At 34.7% G+C, this 25,165-nt stretch overlaps 1 protein-coding gene across 1 annotated transcript; it reads right to left on the reverse strand.

Annotated features, from left to right (window-relative positions):
* Positions 1-1,185: 1,185 nt before the first annotated feature.
* RAD51AP2 (RAD51 associated protein 2) lies at positions 1,186-24,314 on the reverse strand (the record flags this gene model as incomplete). Its single annotated transcript, XM_082642376.1, has 4 exons — positions 1,186-1,318; positions 16,709-16,852; positions 20,750-20,833; positions 21,182-24,314. 3 exons carry the CDS (start codon positions 24,312-24,314, stop codon positions 16,734-16,736), a joined length of 3,336 nt encoding a protein of 1,111 aa, XP_082498502.1. The 3' UTR covers positions 1,186-1,318; positions 16,709-16,733.
* Between the last annotated feature and the right edge of the window lie 851 nt (positions 24,315-25,165).

A 25,165-nucleotide genomic window follows, 5' to 3' on the forward strand; every position in this document is an offset into this window, starting at 1 on the left:
AGACTTTCAGCATCACATCTACACACATCTGCCTTCTCACCTGTTAGCAGAAGTAATAAACTTTCAAGCTCCTATCTAAAGCCAATCTTCCACAAGTTCACTAGATAACCATCTCTTTTTGCCTCCTCGTAGACAAGTTTCTAGCAATTCTTCCCTTTCTCTCCTACATCAGTTTTATGCTCTTTATTCTCCATCAGCATACAAAGAAACGATCATTTCTCCCATGTTTAAAAAAATCCTCTTTTCACTCTTCCCCTATAACTACTACCCCCATTTCTCTGTTCCCCTTTCCAGCAAAACTCCTTTAAAAGCCGTTGGTATTCACTGTGGCCTATTTCTCTCCCACTCTTTCTTAAACTCATGCCAATCAAGCTTTGCCCCACTGCTGCACTGAAACCATTCCACTCAACATCATCAGTGATCTCCACATTGCTAAGCTCAATTGTCAATTTTTTTTTTGCAGTACATTTTTTTTTATTGGACTGTAGTTGCTTTACAATGATGTGTTAGTTTCTGCTGTACAACAAAGTGAATCAGCTATATGTATACATATATCCCCTCCCTCTTGGACCTCCCTCCCACCCATCTAGGTCATCACAGAGCACTGAGCCGAGCTCCCTGTGCTATACAGCAGGTTCCCACTAGCTGTCAATTTTACACATGGTAGTGTATATATGTCAATCCTAATCTCCCAATTCGTCCCACCCCCCTTCCCCCACTGTGTCCACGTGTCCGTTTTCTTTATTAAGAAAGGAGTGATACACTTTCTTCACTTGGCTTTCCATATACCACACTCCCTTGTTTTTTCTATTAGCTCACTCATTTCTCTTCTCTCCTTTGATATTTTCTCTTCTTTTTATTGATGTTTTAATATTGGAGTGTCCCATTGTTAAATCTTTAGTCCTCTCCTCTATCTACACTCATTCTCTTGGTTATCACATCCATTTCCACAGTTTTAAATACCTTCAATAAACTGCTGACTACCAGATTTAAATCTCTAAAACAGGTGTTGCTTCAAAACTCCAGACTAGCCTATCCTACCCTTAACATTTCCACTTAGATATCTAATAAACATCTCAGATTCAGTATTAGTTAGTTAGCAGGCTGCCATAATAAAAAACCACAGACTGGGCTTAAACAACAGGAATTTATTTCTCACAGTTCTGGAGAATGGAAGTCCAAGATAAGGGTGACAGCAGGGTCAGCGTTTGGTGAGAGGTCTCTCCGTGGGTTGCAGATGGCCACCTTTTCTGCGTGTCCTCACATGGCCTTTCCTCGGTGTGTGCAGATCTTTATCTTGTTCTTTCCTCTCCACCATCTATTTCCAACAATCAGAGTGATCATTTTAATCACAAGTCAGATCTTACTCTCTCATTTCCTTCAAGGCTTTGTTTCAGTCTTAATTTTTCAATGACCCCTACCCAGACCACCCTATTTAATATTAAAACCTCCTCCTCCACATACATTGCCCCTCTCCCTCACCCCATTCTGCTTTTATTTAACATCTTCTAACATATTATATAATTTACTTAATTGTAATGTCTATTGTTTATGTCTGCCTTGATTAGCATTTAGGATCTATAAGAGCAGTAAATTCTGACTATTTTGTTCACTGACATATTCTGAGTGCCTAGAACAGTGCCTTATACATAGCAAGTACCCAATAAATATTTTGGATGAGTTAGTAAGTTAATTCTTTTCTTATATTAATGAATAATAATAAGTATTTGAGCAACTGTTCATGACAGTGCTTAGTTAAATATTAATTGTCATCATTTATTAAATGCCTACCATGTACCAGGCACTCTGTTGGACAGCTTACAAACTTTATAATTCTGATAAAAACCTTGAAAGTTAGGCCTTACTATCAACAATTTGGAGATGAAGAAACAGAGAATCTAAGAACTTATAACGGGTTGGAGCCAGATCTATCTGTCTTCAAAACCCCATGCTTCTTTCTGCTACAATATGCTGCTTCTGCTTTCAGTTTATTTGTTTCACACCCTTTTGGAAATGCAGGGTATGATGTAACCAAAAGTCATAACGTTGCATTTATTTTCATCTCTTGCCCGACTCCTTTTCTACCGAAAAACCAAAACCCAATCTGCTGATTATGTCTCCATATGTCAGAGAAAGAGGTCCACGTTTCCCATAGTACTCAAGTCAGAGGAAAATATTTAAAGAACTAAGTATTAGATCAGAAAGAAGAACTTTCAACATAGACTCTTAAACATCAGTGAAACTGAAAATTAGCACATAGTTATCAGGAGAAATATTTTTATTTCTCCATTTTGCTTCAGAATAGAAAGTTAAGGCAGGCATATTTTGTCAGAATTTCCAAAACTGAAAAGACTCTCATGGCTGAAGTTCGAGGAATGTTAAAAATTTAAAAACTTAAAGAATATTGAATCTATCTATTCAACAATCCTTTTAAAATGTTTTTTTAACTCCTATCACTAAATAAATTTTACCTCTTATAAATCTGCAATTAAGAATGGGATGAGGTAATAATCAATTCATCATAAACTCATTTTTAGGGACTAACTAATGTTAAATAAAATCCTTTCTCACATATAAGAACATTGTCAAATATGACATTACTTCTATTTTGTCCAATGACGACTTGAAAAAATTTTAATAAGGTCATGTTTTAATTTTTTAAATTATATGTTCAATGTAATAAATTTAGAAGCTTTGCCACCTGTTTGTCAAGCTACGCTTCAGCATAAATAAAACTATGGTTAAAATATATACATATATGTTTAAAGTGATAAGAAATGTGGACATGAACATAAACTGATTGTTTTGTGCAACATTTAAACTATTACATAATCTTATATGTCTGAGTTAAATATTCATGTGCTGATAGATTTATTAATGTCTCATTTATTTGCAATCTTCTTTTTAAAACCCAGCACTGGCAAGGTGCTAACATTTAACTAATGAGTAAAGGAGACAAGATATTCAGAGTTCCTCAAGAGCCCATAAACCTTACTATCACTTAATGTCATGCCATGCCTTTAATGTTTAATATAAAAATAGTTTTTAATTAAGGAAATTAAATTTAACATTTTCATTAAAGTTTTTTAATTTTAGCCAATGCCCTAAATTATGAATACTCAAAATATAGATTCATAAATAGAATTATAAACATGTAGAAATGTTTTAACATTTAAAGATTAAGATACTATGCACTATGATTAGATACATAACTCTACTTTTTTGGATTTCTTCCTTTCTACTTAGTCTGTGAGATTTAAGAAAAAAAAGAGAATTGACTTTATTTTTATTTAACTTTTATATGTATGACTCCTGTATCTTCCCAACCAGGTTGTCAGCCTCATGAGAACAACCAAGTTTGATATTCATTGTATATCCAGGAGTTATCCTGATGTCTTGCATATTGTAGCACTCAAAAGAAAGGAGAATAAAAGGAAGAAAAGAAGAAAAGCAACATTAAAGCAGATAGCAGTTATAAAGTTACTGGAAAGAGCATTAGCCTTCATTTCAGTTCAACAGCATTTACTATGTGACAGGTACTGTGTTAGGATCTAAAGTCTTATAATCTGCTTACTTGAAAAAGTCTCTTAAACTAAACATTAGTTTCATTATCTGGAATGGGGATGAAAATGGATTGGTAAGAAGATTTAATGATGCAAAATATAGAATGCACTATAAACTTTTCAAAAACTATACAAATACACATAAGGATGATAATGATAAACTTGCTACAATTCTGCACTTCTGGTTTAGAGAAAGAATTTTCCAAAGGCATAGGAATCACTAGAAAATGAGAGCATTCATTATTATTATTATTTTTTTTTTTGCGTTACGCGGGCCTCTCACTGCTGTGGCCTCTCTCGTTGCAGAGCACAGGCTCCGGACGCGCAGGCTCAGCGGCCATGACTCATGGGCCCAGCCGCTCCGCGGCATATGGGATCTTCCCGGACCGGGGCACGAACCCATATCGACTACATCGGCAGATGGACTGTCAACCATCTGCGCCACCAGGGAAGCCCTCATTCATTATTCTTTATTGGAGGTATAATGTGTGAAATATTAAAAATTAATTTGTTCTAAATCCTGGAATTTCAGTACATTCTTCCTATCCCAGAAAACCTCTTTTAATCTTCTGATTTACTGAACACAAATCAATTTCTCAAATTAAAAGGAATTTCAAAAAAATAAAATAAGGAACAATTTTTCACTATAAGAAGAGGATTAAGTCCTTCAATATATTTTCTTTTTAATCTATAATCCCTATGATTTTATATAAAAATCATAAAATGAAAAATGTATCATTAACAAATGTATAAATCTCCAGTTAAACTAAATTTTTCATCTTCAGGCTATTCTGAATAGAATCTTCTCTGTCCGACCCCTAATGTATAATAATTAAAAATCTTAAGATTTAGTTTAAATTCTACATGTTTCATATAAATTCTCACTCCCCAGCCAGGTTCAATCTTTCAGATTGCTACACCTCTACAGCACAAAGATTGTTCACTCTGTTCTGTATTATCTGTCAATATGTTTTTCCCTTCAATTAGATTAAAACTCCAGACCTTGTCTATCTCTATAAATACCACAGTACTTGCCAAGTGTTTTGTATATATCAAATACTCAAGGAATGTTTATTCAACTAAATAATGTGTTTTATCTATTTTAATCTAATAATGTTTCATGCTTTCTTTCAAAGTTACCAATATGCACTATTTTTATGCCTAAAGATTACTAAGTATTTTGCAAATTTAATTTCAAGTATAATCTCAATTACTTTCATAATTCTATCTCAATTTAAAACTTATCACCTTGATGTACTTGTCTTTGTAAGAAAAAGCCGTTAAGCAAAGGAACTTTACATCCAAGTTCTAACAAATTCCCAAGCAGTTTTCAAAGACACATAGGAATGTGTTAGCCATAGCTAAGAATTCTACCATAAAATCAGTTTGAGTCAAAAACTGGAAAGAGTTGCAAAAATGAGAGTTTTTTCCCTTCTGTTGTTATGAAATTATGATGTCACTCATGTGATAAGAAAGGAAAACTAAGCAAAATATTTTTAAATAAAGAGAAGTTCAAAAGTGCTATATATAAAACCATGAATGTACTTAATGTCGCTGAAATGTATACCTAAAAATGATTAAAATGGTAAATTTGTATTATGCATATTTTACTGCAATAAAAAAACTGCTATATCCTTTTCAAATTTGTTTTACAGTAAAAGGACTTCCATGGGACCTGGCACAGAACATTACACATGTTAAAGTAAATTGGCCAAACATGTATAATGGTTGAATTGTGCCTTAATAAAGAAAGTGTCCTGGAAAGTAAATATTCAAAACAAATAGCAGACTTCAAAGCATAAGGGTAAATATTCCTCAGCCTATGCTTCATATGTGGAATCCTTTAAGGCAGGATACCTTATTAGTAACTTTTTTATTTATAACCTATAAGTGATGATAAAACTCCTTTCTAAAATATTAATAATAATAACTATTAGTAATTACATGCTTGCTATGTACCAGGAGCTGTGCTAGACATTTCATGTATATTATCTCTAATGTTAGTCCCATGAAAATCGATCACATAACCCTTACTTCACTCCACTAGTCCCCATAATCACAAACTTTAGAGCTACTGAAACTTCTTTTTTCAGGTGTGGAAAACAGACAGCTTCCATAGTATTGCCTTTATAAAAGACCTCAGAAAATCCAAGCCATCATTCTTATGATATAGAATAGGAATTAATTTAAGAGGGAGTTCCTTACAAGCCAGACAGGCCCAAACCATTCCATGGGTAGGTTCCCTTGAAAGGATGGCTCCTGTATAGAAAGAATGATGAGTAATACGATCTGAGTTTTACAAATGAGAGGATTTATAGAAATGAGGTCATTTATTCAGTTCCAAACTCATCATATACCCTCTGTAAATGTTTGTTGAGAGCATGAATAAATGAATGAGTTAGGAAACAAATCATATACTTCCTACTTGAGATACATGAGAGATAATGATGATCACTCCCCTAAATCTTTATTCTTTTTCTTTTCCATCATCCTTTAATAGCAATTAAAAGTTGCTAAAGTACCTAAAAATATTTCACATTCTTTGTTATCTACATTCAATAGCTTTCCCTCTTGGTATTTCTCCTTTTATTTCCAATTAGGGTGTTTCATTTGCAGAACAACAGAATATCAGAAGTTATTTTAGTGATTACAGTATACCAAATGAAGAAACATTTGAAAGTCAAATGAGGCTACATGACATATTCAAGGTCATGCAGAGAGAGTCAGAATGAAATCTCAAATCTCCTATTATATTAGCTGTTTAATGGATTTTGCCTCTTAGATTTTTTGGGGGTGGGTGGGTGTATTTTTCTTTATTGAAGTATAATTGATTTACAATATTATATTAGTTTTAGGTGTACAACACAGGGATTCAATATTTTTATAGGTTATACTCCATTTAAAGTTATTACAAAATAATGGCTATACCTGCCTCTTAGATTTTATTAGCTAAATTTGTATACTCTCTTAATCTGGAACCATAATATATACATGAATATTCCACACAGTAGTTGGCAAACTGCTGGACACTTATTGGGTCTAAATACATACTTGATGGTTATTAACATTCATATAGTCACGGAATTGGAATTACTAATAGTATTTGGTTGTCCATGCAGCACATCATAGGGTATTCATTATACATCACAAAAGTAACACATTAATATATTCCCTTATATTGGTTAGTGGTTTTGATTTCCACTTAGTAGAAACTCTCCAGGCCTAGCATAGACTTTTACAGCTCCATCTTAATGTTGACCATTTAGTCTCTGGTGCATTTTGGCTCCTAAGTGCAGCTCTTGCTAACAAAATAGAAGATAAAACTTGCTTTGGAGCAATTTTATCATGGCTTAAAATGCTTTGAAATGTCTCTGTTCAAAAAGAAAAGCTTTTGTTAATGTTGATAGTGTAATTCCTTTAAAGAATCCCCAAAAAGAAAATCTATGAGAGAAACACTTTCAGAAGTTGATAGGTAGACACAGCCACAATTTAAAATGAACTATAATTAGTTCCTTTTTCCTTAAAAGAAACTGTATTGATAGAAGGTGAAGGCCTAAAATATTTGAAACCTAAGTCTTCTCATATAAGATCCCTGGCTAGAAGAGTTAAGATTATAGGAACCTTAAATAAATACTGCTAAGTGAAAGAAGCCAGGGTGCAAATATGTAAAACATGACTCCAACTATATGATATTATCGAAAAGGCAAACCTACAAATACAGTAAAAAGATGAGTGGCTGTCAGAAATTGTGGGCATGGGGGAGTGAAGATGGGTGAATAAGTGGAGCAGAGAGGATTTTTAGGGCAGTGAAACTATTCTGTATGGTATTGTAACAGTGAATACATGATTCTATGCATTTGACAAAACTCACAGAACTGTACAACACAAAGTATGAACTCTAGCGCAAATTGTAAATTTTAGTTAATACTAATGTATCGATTTTGGTTCAACAATTATAACATATGTACCACAGCAACACAAAATGTTACAGGGAAACTGGGGAGGAGGAGTGGGTATTAGTATACAAAAACTCTGTGCTTTCTATTTAATTTTTCTGTAAATCTAAAACTACTTTAGGAAATAAGTCTATTAATTTTTTTAAGTTAGTATTATAAAAATGTTAATGGTTATAAAACTATACTCTCTCATTTCTTAACAAGAGTTTTAATCTAGCATGAGAGTGTTATATCTCTTCAGATAAACACACGTTCAGCTCCATAAAACTTTATAACATTGTATATTTATGAATCGTTGGTGCAATTACACTTTCTGTGTATACAGCACCTTCGAAAATATTCCTAGATGCAAGTCCAACTTTGTGACATTCTAATCAAAATATGTTCACTTAAAGAAATTTCTTTCCTGTCAAAAAAAAGTTTTAATTATTAAATAAAAGTTTAAAAAATACATGTGATTTAAGTCTGTTTTAGAGAAATAAATCAGTATGTACTCAGAATTATACATTGAGCTAATTTCTATACCACTCTGCAACATTCAAATTAAAATTTTCTATCCATAAGTTTGTCACTCCCAAAATAGGAGGGGATTTAGATGTGTAGAGAAATTTTGTGAAAGTATATAAAATGTTTGAGCAAAATGCTACTCAAGTGATTAGAAAATGAAGTAGCAGCTGGAAGACTCTGATCCACCCAGCAGGCTATGAAAGAACCCTTTGTTCTGCCCCATTACAATAAGCTGCCTCTAAATGTTGGTTATTCCCACGAAGCCCATATGTCCTATAGCAAGTTGTCCTACCCATAAAGGTACTTGATGGCTGATAATGACAATAACAGTAATGCTGAAGATAATCATTCCAAGTGTAGCATTTAGAATAGTGGTCGATTTGTGTGGTATTGTTTTGTGAAACAAACTTTAAAAGACACAAAATATAATTTTATAAAACATTGATTTTTGCCTATAGGTGAAAGTACATAAAAACTTCATAAAGTTTTGTTGAAAATCAGTGTTCTCAAGAATAAACAATAAGGGGCTTCCCTGGTGATGCAGTGGTTAAGAATCCGCCTGCCAATGCAGGGGATGCAGGTTCGAGTCCTGGTCCGGGAAGATCCCACATTCTGCTGAGCAACTAAGCCGTGCGCCACAACTACTGAGCCGCGTGCCACAACTACTGAAGCCCACGTGCCTAGAGCCCCTGCTCCACAACAAGAGAAGCCACCGCAATGAGAAACCCGCGCACCGCAACAGAGGAGCCCCCACTCGCCACTACTAGAGAAAGCCCACGCGCAGCAACGAAGACCCAATGCAGCCAAAAATAAATTAATTAATTAAACAAAATAAACAACGAGTGTGTAAATCAATTTAAGTAGGTGTTGTTTGTTTTAAAAGGCATTTATACAAGCCTTGTGAGGAAAAAGTTGGGTTCTGCTTTGAAGCTGGCCTAAATTCTGAGGGAGACAGAGTAAGCAAGAAAGAGCCGAAGACAAAAATGTCAAAAAGCCCCATTGGATTTAGCTATATTCTCTTCTGCAAACTAAAAAGGCTACAAACTTAGTAGATTAATCAATAAAAATACAAAGCCAAGCATAAAAAAATCATGAAATAAATGCTATATTAATATTCAGCATATAATCAATAAACATTTTTGAATACAAGACATTGATAAAGTGCTTTAGAGACTAAAAAGAAGTTCCTAATATGATGCCTATGCACAAGCTTAGATAGGTGAAGAGATAAATAGTATGACAGGTGTAATAAATGTTTTATGAGTGAATTTTTAAAGAAAGCACTAATGTTATTTATGGTTCATAGTAATTATAACATATTCAAATAGTTGGAGAAAGCATTATAGAGATTGTAATGTGAGGCTGGATAAGATTTAAATAGGTAAGAGAGGAGAGCACTTTAAGAGCGGAAAGAGCATTAGTAAAATGGGAAAATATTAGTTGGATTGGAGAAAGAGAAGCATTAAGAGACTAGTTTAGTTATAGGGAAGCTGTGGGGTGATCACCCAGAAAGTTACATTAGGTCAAGTCACATTATAAAAAGAATGGAAAAGGATGAATAGGTCAGAGAACTCCTTAGGAAAAGAAAGCAACAGGATTTGAGAGCACTAAATAAATGTCAGGTAGAAGAGTGAATGATGACTGATAGAATTTTAGATATGAGTTGAAGTTATTGACCTGTAGCAATGTGGAAATTAGAGCAGTATACGATAGCAGTTAGGCACCTTGGCCCTGAAGCAGGCTGCCTGGGTTTAAACTCTAATTTTGCCAGTTAATACTTTTTGAACTTAGACGAGTTATTTAAACTCACAATGTAAAACAGAGATAGAAATCTGTGAGGTTATTTAAGGATTAAATGATTTAATATATGTAAAGATTCAGAATAGCTCCTGACTCATAGCATACATCTAATGGATATTAGGTTTCTTTATTATTGTTATACAATTGAAATTAGAATTTGAGAAAGATATAATTTGGCACCTAAACCATAAATTTGGTATGGTAAATGATCCCATCAAATTGAGGAAATTTCTAAGGAACACAATACAGAAGTAAAAAGCAAAAGTCCATGGGCTAAACTTTGGAGTTTGCTTATATCTAAAAATCAGAGAGTTTAAAAAAATAGTATGGTCAGGAAAATAAGAGGTAGTGTATTATCACAAAGCAAAGGTATCATAGGTGCTAGGCAGCTAGCAATGCAAAGAAATAAGAGAAAAGGCACACTGAAAAATGGCCAAAGTCCTCAGTGACTCTTAAGAGTGCTTTTTCTAGTGAAGGAGGCAGGGAAGGACAAAGAGAAATAAAGACTCTGAGAAGAGAAGGGATATGTATATATATACATGAAAGATTACAAAATAAATGAGTAGGAATTAGAGCTACTGAATGTAGAGCAATGACATAAGGGAAAGAAAATGCAATGGCAATTTGCCAGGCAGCAGAATCAATCACAAAGATTTTTTAAGAAGAAGGAGATATATGGATTATATAATTAAGTATGTCAATAAAATTATGTTTATTGAAATATGAATATTATGTTAAATTGGTATTAAGACTATTTTTAAAAGTTAAATCAGAATTACTATAGTTGCTTTAAAAATGGTTATTTTAGTCAAAATGTCAGATACACTAAACCCATTTGACTTTCCATGTTTCAGCTTCTTTAGCATTAAGTTTTTTCTCCTCTTAATCTCAAATTTTTAACATGTTGAAATACATACATTATTGAATTTATTAAGTATTCTGTAAAAAAAGTATGGCTACAGAACAGATAACAACTAAAAATACTTTATGTGCTTATTATAATAAAAAGTTATTGTTTCATAGAAATATGTAGGGGCAAGGAACTGTTAACAGTTGTTTCCTCCATCAAGAAAAATCGGATCGCTGAGTGTCAAAAAGTAAGAGAAGGACTTATATTCACTGTTTCTTTTTTTTCTTTATCCTTTGCATTTTGTACCATGTCTAGATATTAACATTTCAAAAACAAATAAAATTTAAAAGACTATTTAAAGGAAAACATAAAAGTAAAAAGGCAAAAATAAATAAAAACTTGTTCTAATAGCTGGTTTTTTTTTTTTTTACTAATGCAAAGGGAATATGTAATTAGAAAATTTAAATGTATTAAACTGATTTTATAAAAAATTTAAATGGGATAAGAGATAGGACATTGAATTTTGACAAGTATTTTTATACTTGTTTTCAAAATTATTTAGAAATTATATATGCTATTACTTTCTTCTACCTTATTTTTCTCTTCATAAAAAAAAGAGGAAGACCTTTAACATTCTGACAAGCTAAGCAGCTGAATTTCTGAAGCAAGATACACAGTAAGCGATCTAGAATCAAGCTTTGTTTTGACATCTTTGGCTCAAGGAGAAAATGCAACAAAGAAGAGCAAAGAAGAGGGGAGAGAACTTTAAATGCCAGTACTTGCAGAACTATGTGCCTCAAGAAGAAAAGTTTAATCAAAGTGATACATTTAAGACATAACTATTCTTGTTCACTTTGAAGACATGACTATTCTTGTTCACTTCGTTGATTCTTGCATTCAGCTAACACCTATGGAATACTTATTGTGTCAAGCGCGGTTCTTAGGCACTGGAAACACAGTGATAAATAAGAAAAACTTTTGCCCTCCCAGAGTTTAAAATTTAGTGACAAAGGCAGACAATAAACAAGATAAATAAGTAAAATACAGTCTGTTGATGGCAAAGTATTAAGGAGGAAAAAATAAAAGCACGGAAGGGGCATATGAATGTCAACAGAAAGAAAAAGCCACACTGAGAAAGTGACATTTGAATAAAGTTCTAAGGAAGAGAGTGCAGGGCAAGCTATACAGATATTTTAGGAACAAGCATTCCAGGAAAAGAAAGCAAGTGAAGAAGCCCTGAGGCAGGGACATTCCTAATGTATCCAACAAACAAGGTCAGTGTGGTTTCAGTAGAATGTAGAAGGGGAAAATAGTAGAGAGGAGTTTAGGGAATTGAGGGCGTCAAATCATCACATACCCTTGTACATAAGAATTACGGCGTTTTCTCTGAGTCAGTCGGAAAGCCTTTGGAAAGTTTTGAGCAGAGTTGTGATGTGCTATGACATATCTTAGAGAATCATTCTGGCTAATGTGTTCAGAATAGATTGAAGGGGAGCAAGTACTAAAAGCAAGGAGACCAACTGGGACTCTACTGCAATCATCCTGGCAAGAAAAGCTAAAGCCAACAGGATTTGGTGGTGGGCCAGCTGTGCGTAGTGAGAAAAAAGTGTCAAAAATGACTCCAAGATCTCTAACCTGAGTAACTGAAAGAATGAAGTTACCACTCACTGAAATGAGAAAGCCTGTGGGAGGAGGGGTTTGCAGGGAAGTATCAGGAGCTCAGTTCAGGACATGTTAGGTTTGAGATGCCTATTACACATCACAGTAGAGATGCTGAGTAAACAGTTATGAGTGAAGTTAAGAGAAGAAGTCCTCAAGGCTTCTTCTTTTTTTAAAAAAATTTTTATTTATTTATTATTTTTGGCTGCATTGGGTCTTCGTTGCTGCGCGCGGGCTTTCTGTACTTGCAGAGAGCGGGGGCTACTCTTCGTTGAGGTGTGCAGGCTTCTCACTGCGGTGGCTTCTCCTGTTGTGGAGCACAGGCTCTAGGCGCACAGGCTTCAGTAGTTGTGGCTCGCGGGCTCCAGAGCTCAGGCTCAGTAGTTGTGGCACACAGGCTCTATTGCTCTGAGGCATGTGGGATCTTCCCAGACCAGGGTTTGAACCCGTGTCCCCTGAACTGGTAGGCGGATCCTTAACCACTGCACCACCAGGGAAGCCCAAGGCTTCTTCTTCTTTTTTCTTTTTTTAATTACATGTGCTCAAAATTATAAAATTTATTAAATTACGGAAACATAATTGTAGAGACTTTTAGATTATGAGTTTATTCTTTTGCCCGTACCCCGGATAGGTAAAATAGTTTAATGACTATTTCTTCTCAGTTTGCTGTTATAGCATGTGCCCATGCTTAAAAACAAAAACAACAGCAACAAAAACATGAAATGGGAATATTTGAAGGATAGCTTCAGTGATATATTTTACAACTATATGGAAAAAATATAATTTAGAACCCTTCTGATATCTTTATATCCTAGTCCCCGTAGCGCAAAAGATAATTTTTAGTAGTATAAATTCTGTCACAAGCTACTGTATGTCTATGTAAATATGTATAATGTCTGTGTTATTAGAAAAATTTCCCAAACCGATGGCTGACTCTACAAATATCCTTTCATGTGGCCATTTAGATGGAACTAAAGATCAACTTTAGTACATATTTTGTTTTCTATTTTGATTAACTAAATAATGTTAAATGGATGACATTAACTCGGAGGCTTGCATACTTAAGGCACTGACTATCAACATAACTTTTTCAAGTTGATTTAATGGAAGGCTCTGCTTCTCTTCTCATGCTCACTGTTAATGCATCCAAAAGCTTGTTACTTTAAACTGAAGTAACACAGAGATTTATTCTAAGGTTGAATAAAAGCAAGTATTTTTTGAAGTGGCTTTCATCCTTTGAATATTTTTCTTCTTATCTGAAAGCATTCAACTTTTACATTTTAAGAACAAACATAAAAAGAACAACGTGGAGAGAGGGTGGATTTCAATTTTAAGTGTCTTCTACCATAGCCCTCAATGCCGACTCTTCAAACCTGGCTATGAAGACAAAAGCAAAAGAGCCAAAATGCTACCTCCCTCCTATCCTCCAACTTTCTAATTCCAGAGACAAGGATTCACAGGACTGGGGAAAAGAGGGAAGCTGGGGTCTGTTTCTGTGTGCATATGTGTGTTTGGGCAGGTGGTATTGGGGGAAGGTGTACTTGAGTAATGACACTAGCACGAGCAAATCTTCCATTTGAGGAGGTGTAATCTTCCTCAAAATTTTAATGAGAAAAGCTCTACAAATCCAAGTAGTAGTGGGGTAGCGGCATGGAAAACCACTGCAGCAGTATGTGTTAGGCATTTAAACTTATCACGTAGTTCAGAGTGTGAAAGAACCAACAGTGGTTGTAAATTTATATACTATTTATTAGAGAAAGAATGAAAGCATATGTAAAACCTCCTAAAATTAGGAATAAGACTGGAGGCACAAAAACTTGCCCTAGAGAAACTTAAATTCAGTATTCACACACAGCAACAAGGAATAGGGAAAAGGACAAACCTTGGTTTGTGAAGACAAACCTTGATTGTGATGAGATCTGCCTTGTATAAAGATAAAAGAAAAATCCAACATGGGACTTATAATAACAATAAAAAGAAGGAAAAGGACGACGAGAACCCATGTAGAAAAAAAGTTGAAGGAATATCTTCATCAGACTCAAAGGAATAGGCATACTCTTAAAGATAACCTAATTCAGGATACAGGAAAAAAATTAAAGAACAGGTCAAACATTCTAAATAGTTATTAATTATTGAGTATTTACTATGTATCAGTATATTGTTATTCATTACTGAGGAGTTCTGTCAGAGCTGTTATAAATATATCACATGTATTAGCTCATTTAATCATCACAATGATCCCATGAGATATTATTATCCCCTTTTTAGATATAAAGACTTTCCCAAGATCATAAAGCTATTAAGAATTCAAAAAGGGCTTCCCTGGTGGTGCAGTGGTTGAGAATCTGCCTGCCGATGCAGGGGACACGGGTTCGAGCCCTGGTCTGGGAAGATCCCACGTGCCACGGAGCAACTAGGCCCGTGAGCCACAACGACAGAGCCTGCGCGTCTGGAGCCTGTGCTCCGCAACAAGAGAGGCCACGATAGTGAGAGGCCCGCGCACCGCGATGAAGAGTGGCCCCCGCTTGCCACAACTGGAGAAAGCCCTCGCACAGAAACGAAGACCCAACACAGCCATAAATAAATAAATAAATAAATAAATAAATAGAAATTCGTTTAAAAAGTACATTAATATTTTAAAAAAAAGAATTCAGTGGCTTCCCTGGTGGCGCAGTGGTTGAGAGTCCGCATGCCGATGCAGGGGACACGGGTTCGTGCCCTGGTCTGGGAAGATCCCACATGCCGCGGAGCGGCTGGGCCCGTGAGCCATGGCCGCTGGGCCTGCGCCTCCGGAGCCTGTGCTCCGCAACGGGAGAGGCCACAACAGTGAGAGGCCCGCATACCGCAAAAAAAAAAAAAAAAAAAAAAGAATTCCAAAAGACATAGCTATTATGAGCAGGTGTAGAAATTTATTCATTTGTATACTCAAGTAATATTTTATGGGTACTTACAAGGGGCAGGTACTATTCTAGGCACTTGGGATATATTAGTGGGGGGAGGGGAAAGAAACCTGCATTCAAGGAGCTTGTATTCCAGCAAGATATAAATTATATAGTGTGTGAGAAGGTGATGAGCTCTGGGGGGGAAAATAAGAAATTAGAGCAGGATATTGAAGTTAGAAAGTACCTGGTGGGGGATCAAAATTAATGTATAGAGCTGAGTTTGAAATGGTTTTTAATGTGTCTGAGAACCTTGGCTGTAATGCAATAGTTTAATCCAGTCATATTTATTTTGTGAATTGATATGTCAGTCTTCCTTCTGTCATTGTATGCTTTCTGATTTTTATCTTTTCTTGATGCTTCCTTCTTTCCTTACTTTTTGCTAAGTAGCCCACTTTATTGTTATTTCTCTGCCAAGTGTTTTGAAAAGTATTACTCTACTAATGGTTACCTTTAAATTATGTATATCATTTATTTCCTCTATGTACAGAAACTAAGCTCCACAAGGCCAGTCTTATACATGTCTTCTTACGTATTCTATTACTGAGCCTAATACAGTAGCAGGAGTATCAAAATATTTTTGTTTTATGAATAAACAAGTTAATAGTAGGTATTAACTACATGATCATAATTCTGTTCTGGGGTCAAACATAGACTCTGGAGGGGGAAACTAAAACTAGAAAGTGAATACAAAGAAAGGTGAAAAAACTGCTACAGAGGAGAGTGCCTCTATCCCAATCCTGACTAAGTGATCTTGAAAAACTTACCCATCCTCTTTGCACTTCTGGTTTTTTTTTCACTTTAAAAACAGGGAGAGTGGATTTGAACAGTGGTTCATTACCTTTTTGTGAGTCATAGATCCTCTTGAGAAACCAATAAACACTAGCAATGTTCTCCACAAAAGCTTTATATACATATATCATGAAAAATAAGTTGACATATTTTATGATTATGAAAAGCCCTTAATGTGAACATTGTTTTTTTAATGTGAATATTGTTCTACCAAACGTAAGGTAGATTGCTAGTGGGAAGCGGCCGCATAGCACAGGGAGATCAGCTCGGTGCTTTGTGACCGCCTGGAGGGGTGGGATAGGTAGGGTGGGAGGGAGACGCAAGAGGGAGGGGATATGGGAACATATGTATATGTATAACTGATTCATTTTGTTATAAAGCAGAAACTAACACACCATTGTTAAGCAATTATACTCCAATAAAGATGTGAAAAAAATATTGTTAATGCAATATGAAACACTAAAGAAATATTTTATAACATTTAAAGGTAGATATACACATTAGATACATAAACACAACATTCTCTCCATATTTTATAATAAAGAAAGCCCAAAACTCTTAAGCTGGAAGGAAGCATTTATCCAAAGAAAGAAACAGAAGATTTATAGATGTGAAATGTTTTAAAGTATTAAAATCCAATACCTTCTTCTAAGTTCTCATAACATATTTATTGCAGATAGGGATGAAGTTGTCTAAGCTTAGCTTTTCTTGACAAACCAATTCTGATTGGTCGACTGCATGTCTTAAGAGGTAGTACTCTTGAAATTCCATATGAAAAGTTACCACCTAAAAGTATAAGATGATAAAAGTACATAAGGGAGTAAAAATCACTCATAGTTTCTATGCTTAAAAATTTTTACTGACTTCTAATCATGATACTAGCAACATTTACTGAGTCACTGAGCTAAGTGCTTTGAATGCATTACTTTACTTACTCCAATCTCCATTTTTTAAAAGTGGAAAACTCAGCACAAAAAATTTAAGTAACTTGCCAAACGTACAATAGAATAGCAGCTAAATAAAATCAGCGTTCCAGTCAGGAAATCTGACTTAACAACAACAACAAAAAACTATATAGGTTTTAAAGTTAACTTGATGTAGTCGTTGTAAAGACCATGTTGTTTTTCTATTAGAAGTTACTAGACCATACTGTTAATAATTACATTTGGCTTCTAATAGAGATTATTATCAATAATATAGCACAAATGTATTTCATCTGTTATGTATCAATGGAGGGCTCTAATTTTGAAGTTTTTATTTAACATCACACTAACATTTTCTAAAAAGTTCAAAACATTTCATGGAGGTATGTATGTTACTAAACCAGTTAACCAAACAAGTAGAATCAATTACTCTTGATAATGAGTACCTCTCATTAACAAAATACCTCTTACTTTGAGTACTTTTTAAAAAATAAACAGTAGGGTACATATGTAAAGCTAAAAATGTATCAAGCTTTAATGAATTAGTGTGACCTTAACATAACAGCACATTATGCTAAAAGCAGTGTAATCAACCTAACGTTAAATATGATAAAAGGTAAACAGCATGATTTCTACTAAGCTGAATCAAATAGAATCTGTGTGTATCTATGTAAACAATAATGAAATAAAATACAAAACTTAGCTATATGTAAATAGGGAGAAAACACAAAAATAGCTATAAATCAGTTTATGATATTTTATTCAACATTAAAATTATAAAGTTAATTATAAAAATAAGAGGAAAAATGTATTGCTAGATTTTTACATTTTTTTAAATGAAGAAGATGGTCTAAAATAAAATTGTTGGATCATGAGTGATACACTAGATTTGGTTATAAATTAGGTAATTTCAGCAAGTGTTGATGCTAAGTGTACTTCTTTATTATGAAATTATTGTTTCAGAAAAAAGCTATGATTAGTCTATTTGATTACTTTTTCAAAGTATAGCTTTCCTCTTTCACATTCTAATACAATAGATACTTCTGGTAATTTTGCAATGGATGGGAAATGGGAAATCACTGAACCAATTTGTATCAACAGCAGGTCTTTTGCAAAGCACATGACCTTAAACAGTAATTAAATTGCGGTTATAAGAATATGCTTCTTTGTCTCCTTGGATTTCCTACCTTTTTTAAAAAATAAATAATGATCCCTTTTATTATTGCTATATACTAGATTAACTTACTGCTTTGTATTGTGTAACAATTCTAAACATCCAAGAGTACCAGAAATTGCTCATTTTAGAAATCAATGTTAAAGAAAAAAGTCATGAAGGTTGTTAGTGGTCTTTTAGAAATAATGCCAAGTCAGTTGTTTTCTAAATCCTTGTAACTCAAATTTCCAGCTCAACTCAAAGTCTAGCAGCATCTCCATTTGCTAGGAGCTTGATAGGAATGCAGAATCTTAGAGCCTACCACACAACAAAATCAGAATCATTTAATAAGACACCCAGGTGATTCATATGTCAGATGAAATAAAAACTCACTTGAGAGCTGTGAGTTTCAGTTTTATTTGGGGACTTACTGTGGGCCATAACCCAAGATACAGCCTCTCAGATAGCTCTGAAGAGGTAAGGGAGGAGGTCAGCATATATGTGATTTTGGAGAAGGGGTACCTGCAATCAGACACGCATCTTGGTAGAAGGTTACTGCTAGTCAGGAGGAACAGATATCTTAGTTAATTATTTTAGTGCTTTTCTAAGTATGGGAAGATGCAAGAAATTGGATTCATACAATTTTCCCCTGAAAATATCTATCTGAAGGCCTGTTCTGCCAGTTTTTCCAGAGCACAGAATGCCTCATTCCTGATCTCTGCCCTGAACTCCTTTCAGGGTGTGCTACAGGTCAGCAAGTGCGGTGGCTAATGACTCAATCCTTGTAGAGTCGGGTGACTAGTGACATTCTTTGTCTGTGACATATATCCACATTAAAATTAGAGAAGTATTGGTGCTAAATGATATATAAAGCACCTGGCACACTGGCTAGCTGGCATTTAACACGCTCAAAGTACTTGCCTTCTCCATACCACAAAGAGAGAAAAGAGAGACAAGGGGAGATAGGATACCCTGGAGATATTAGTAGTAGAAACTTTAATTGGAGGCATCATGATGACAAGTGGGTAGGTATCAATAACATTTCTGTACAATCAGAAGTTTTCCAATACCTTTAAAATCACCCTACATAAGCAGGCACCCACTCTCCCTAGGGAGTTAGTCCATTATTATCCCTGCTTCACAGTATCTCCCAACTTTTCCCTTACACTATGGATTTTAACAAGCCTCAGGAAGATCATTCCATTTTTATGCACTTTGAAAGTGGATTCAAGACAACGATCCTAACATAGTATTAAATAACTCTGGCTGACCTCACACATTATTTTTCATATTTCATGACAAGGAGAAACTTTTCCTTGTGAAGCCACAATAGAGTATCATGGGTTCAGATATTTCCAACAAGTGTAACATTTCTTTCCCAATTTAGGCATATACTTTAATCTGCCTCAAATATCCTTTTTATTATCACAATTAACATCATGATGACAATATGGGTTTGTGCTCCCTAATCTTCCTTTATTCTATCAGAGAATATGTTCCTAAACCCAATTTCTTCCTTTCTTCCTGTCCTAGAAGAAATAACCCCTATCCTTTTCAGGCCAATTCCACCATCCCGCTTTAGTCTTAGAGAGTATTGTTCCTTTAATTATTTCCTTTATTTGTGGGAGAAGAAATTTCCCATGGGCTTTTGATCTTCCAAGGACTTGGATTAATTTTTAAGAGTATTTCATTGTAAGCTAAGAAAAGAGGAAATTATGCAATTCTGAAGTGACTAAATAAAAGTATCAGGGACAGCAATTCTACTGATGAGAAGCCAGGAGAAATGCTTTGAGAAATGATGCATGACTGAAGATATTTTGTTAAATATACTTCACCTACATGATTATTATTTCTAGATCTAGTCTTATTATGTAATACCAGCAATTTCTGACCAAATGAAAATGTAGTTATTCAGAAAATAATTCCCTAATTTTAATCCAACTCTTACCTCACCTCCATTGGTACTACAAGTTAGAACAGGTGTTAGACTTAGTGTGTCTTATTCTGATATTAAACACCTCTTAGGCAAAGGATAAGGTTAGCTGTTTTACTTTTCTTCAGTTTGATTTTCTATAGTAAGCACAAGTTTAAATGCCATAGTCCTAAATCATGTTAATATATGTAAATGATGCTAATTTCTTTCAAAATCACTACATAAAATGTACATATAAAGAGCCTCATAATCTTTCAAGAATAGAAAACAATGATAATAAATGTATAATTGGGAGTAACATCAACATAAATCCAACTTAGATAAATGCCTTTTTCATTTTTGCTAATTAATGTTACATCATTAGATGTGTATATTAGATATATATATGTATATATATATAAAACACCTATTTTATCATATAGTTATTGCAATGCATCACTGCAAATATTTAAACAGTTTTAGAGTGCATTTTCTAATTACATTCTAAATGATATTTTAATCTTTAGCCAATTTTTAACTATAGGAATTTGCATCAGTAAATTATTAATGTTTACAAAAGTATTAAATTTTTGTATTTATTTGTTAACACCCTAAGTATTTTTTCCTTATGCTAAAAGTACAAAAATGCAATAATCATCTTAGAAAGTATTATAGAAAATAACTAAAAATCTTACCTCCCTTCAGTAAATAATTAAATTTTTCTTCATTAAATTCATCAGAGAAAAAAGCTGGTCTTTCAGGTGAAGTTCTTTCACAATCTAAAAATAAAGATCAATGTGTTATAGCAAAAAGTAACTTTTATATAAAATGTTAATACCATTAAAAAATTACTTTTTCAGGAATATTTCCTCCCATTGGCTCCTAATATTTAGATAAGTAAAACAGGACATTTCAAAGCTCCTTTCAAAAATTTCATCACTTGTTCCCATCAACTTCAGTATATTATTTAATGTTTGAACAACCTTTATAGAAAAATAATAATGCATCAATAAACATTGTCTTATACCTTATCTTCTTTTTTGCCAAAATTATATATTTGGCCTACAGAAAAAAAAAGCAGCATTTTATTTTAACTCAGAAAGTATATTTTAAAACTAATTTCATACCTTTCTTAGAAGTAGAATAGAGTAATTCTTCCTCTGATGTTCTTAGACAGCAATGTTCATTAGGAACTTCCTGTTCTCCATTTTTGGGTACTTTTTTCCATTTAAATAAACTTTGGTGTTTTTTATGCGTATTAGGACCTGCTATCGTATCGCAGAGCAAAGAAGATGAACATATTTTGTTTTCTGTACCCATTTTCAAGCCTTTTTTAATCTCCGTTTTTACCTCCTCAACATCATTATTTTCTACAAAGTCATTTTCTTGCCCATTGTTGGTTTCCACAGTGCTTAGAATTTCATTTTCCATACTAATTTCATGAAACATATGAAGTTCTTCAAGTACTAAATCAAATTTACTCTTCATCTCAAAATCCTTTACTATTGTCAGAGCCTCTCTTGATAAACACTTGGCAGATAAGTCCTGAAAACATTCATTGTTCCCAACACTCAAATGAGTTTCAAATTGAAGATTAAAACATTCTGAAGAGTCATTCTTTGGATGAAAATGCTTTGAATTAGCTAACTCACTTTCTTGAAAAATATTCTCAGATTCATTTCTGTCAGCTACATTATTTCGATTAACATATTTAGTTTCTTCCACACCTACTTTCTTACTCATTAATGAAACTGGTTGCACAAAAAATATGCCTTCCGTTGAATAAAAACTCTTTTTCTCTTCCTTTCCTATCTTAATATCTTCATGAACTTGGCAACTGTTTGTTAAACTTTGTGCTGTGACTTTTACTTCCTCCTTCAAAATTAAGTCATATTTTTTTCCTTCAATTTCACTTATCAAGTCCCCAAAATTTAGCACCGGAGTTATAGTCGTCAGATTGGTTTGTTCATTGTGTTTTTTGTCGTGGCTTGCCTGTATAGCCTGTTGCCTAATATTGAAGAAATCTTCAAATATGCATTTAAAATTAAATCTGTTGATCTTATTATGCTTTTGTTTTCCTTCAGAATATAAATATTTGTTCTGCATATTTATTTCATAAGTTTTTTTATTAATATATTTCTGGATCTGTATAAATTGAGGACAAGACTTAACATGTGTTTTAACAGTTTTAGGACTACAGTGCACCCAGTTTCCCACACTCATGAGTCGTTCAGGACAACTCTTATTCTTGTAACTAATTTCTTTTGTCAAAAAAATTTCATCGATGTCATCAAAGTCCATTAAAAGGGGAATTTTTTCATTTGTTTCAAGAATTGGGAAGTGTATGTTTTTAATTATCATACTGGAGGAACTGATAAGTTTTTTCACTGTAACGTTTTTTGGATAATTCAAATATATTACCCATTTGCATCTTTCTTCTAATTTAGAATCATTTTCAATTATTGTTAAAGAGTCAAAGTTATTGAGCAAAGATGTTATGTTGGTTTTCAATAAAATATTTAGAAGGTCTAAAACACTGGTTTGTAAATATATGCTTAAAATATCATTATTTCTATTGACATTCATATTCTTAGTTATTAGATTTTGAACATCAATTTGATTTTTACACTTCAAAATTCCATACCAGGTTAAGATATTATCTTTTTGATTTCCTGAAATACTTTTAAGGAAATAAAAAATTCCTGTAATGAAATTTTCAAAAATACTGCTTAAATGAAAGTCTTTTTGTGTAGTATAACATCTCAACTGTAGCATATTATCATTTTCTCCTTTACCTTTGAACCAAAAAATTTTTATTAAAGGTTTTTGACTACCCAGTGTTTCTATCATGAGAGGCTTTGACTTTTCATGTGTTTTCATGACTTCTGTATTGTGATAATTTTCTTTGCTTACAAGATCTGCTTCTAATAATTGTTGCAAATTCAATATTTCTCCAGTTATTTTCATATTTTCACATTTAGTTTTGTAACTATCCATAATCCAAAAATTTTTCCTATTTTTTCTCAAAATATGTCTAATGTTACAGTCCCAGCTTTTCGATTTTTCCAATCTGGTAGATATGTAGCTGTCCAGGCATGTTTTTGCCTCTCCCCAATTTGCATTTTCTAGTTTTATAGTGAAATTCTTTGCAGAGTCTATTGCATCAGACTTGATACTACAGTGATTATAGTAGTGTAAACTGATCAAGTCTTTTTTTCTCGCACAAACACTTTGGTTGCTGAGTGACTGGTGGTTACTTCCGTAACATTCAGAAAAAATATTTTCTGCATCCACAATTTTTTTATCATCCTGTAACTTTTGCTTCTTAACATCAGGTCTATTTTGGGACCAGTGAATGTTTGTGAAATCCCTCATATATGCCTCATTTTTGTCATTTTTCTTCATTATTTCCTTTAAATAGACAGAAGACATTTTGCTATTTAAATCAGTTGGAAACTCAGGGATACTTATCGTGCTATCTCTAAAATAGCTGGGTTTGGCAATTTCCATGCTGGGCTGGGTTTGAGATTTTGATATTTTTAGTGTAGATGCTGAAATGCTATTTTCTTTTTTATTTGATGGCATAACGCTGTCAGCTTTACGTCTGTTCTTAACATCAGGAAACGTTGATTTGGTTTCCTTGTAAAAGGTAACATCTAAAAATGAATTTTCTGTCTGTTTTGTGCAATTATTGTCTTCCTGGCTATTGTCTCTCCCCTGGGGTAAATATTGTTTTCCATTCTCGTTTTTAATTGCCTGTCCATCATGCATAGAGGCGTTGGGCAGCTGACCAGCCTCTGTTCCAGATCTATCACTGCAATGCACACCGATGGACTCTCTGTCATACAGCCCTGGTTCACAAGACGTTCTAAAAGCCTTCAAACCAGAATCAAAACTTTGTGAGGGGAGAGACCGCAAACAACTCTTCATCTCAAATTTGCTATTTTGGCATACCAGATTACACATCTGCTTCTCACCGACCGATTTCTCCACACGCGAGTCTGTGGAGTTACCAAAAATCTCCTTAGCTGAAACCAGGAGCGCCTTGAAGGGCCTGGCCGGCGACTCCCAGGCTTTTTCCACCTCAGACAGGCGAGGCACCAAAGGCAGCCTCCACCCCGCCTCAGAAACACCACCGGGCTCCTCAAGACGGGGCCGCTTACTACGGGGTGGTGGGGAATCAGGGTCGTCAGGAGGCGGTAAAGGGGAAGCAGGCTCCCCGAGCTCCACAACCTGTGGCGCGCGCTGCGTGAACGACATGACAGCGAACTGACGGAATCTGTCAGAAGCTCCGGCCAGACTCGGGTCTCTCAGCAGGCGCAAAGTGGCTCCGCCCCACCGCGCCCCGCCGAGCCCCAACCCCCGAGCCCTCCTCGGTCACGCCCCTGACACGCCCCTTGAGGCCTGGCCTCGGCCCTAGCCTCAGGGCTAGCCCACCTCGACCACGCCCCGCCCCCGCCCCCGTCGCCCAGGTTTAGGCCACGCCCCCATCCACCGCACTCCCGCGAGTCCCAGGTAGTCTCTCCCTCAAAGCACCGAGCGCCTGCTTTGAGGGAGAGACTACCTGGGACTCGCGGGAGCGCCTGGGACTGTTACTTTGTCTATTTTTAGCGCCCTTTGCTATTGCTAGGGTTGTAGCTGATTGAAACATTTTCTTCCCTCTGGTAGAATTAATGAGAAGAGTCAGAATCTCTTCTTTTTAATTTGTGAACGGAAACAGCTTTATTTTTTTAATTCTAAAACTCTGTGTTTTCCTCAGAAGCGACTTCTCCACAGTTTCTCCCGAGCGTCTTGTCCAGTAAAACCATGTAGTTCTGTAAACACCAAACCAAATCTCTCTGTGTGAGGAAAAACTTTCCAAAGTGCTCTTAATGACCCCAGTGGCATTGAAAATCAGGTTTCCACTTCACTCATGAAGTGTGGTTTGGGAAGGGACGGCACTGGTACTTAACGATCTGAATATTTGAGGAAAAAACGTGTGTAGAAACTATTATCCAGATAAACTATTAATCTTCATTCTAAGACTGTAGAAAAAAAAAGTTTTCGTACGCGCTGTGGAGTTTTCTTTCCCAATATTGTGAATGCCACTACTTAAAGGTAAAAATTATATG

Source organism: Mesoplodon mirus (genome assembly GCF_964341445.2).
Source record: "Mesoplodon mirus genome assembly, chromosome: 14".
NCBI classification, from domain to species: Eukaryota; Metazoa; Chordata; class Mammalia; order Artiodactyla; family Ziphiidae; genus Mesoplodon; species Mesoplodon mirus.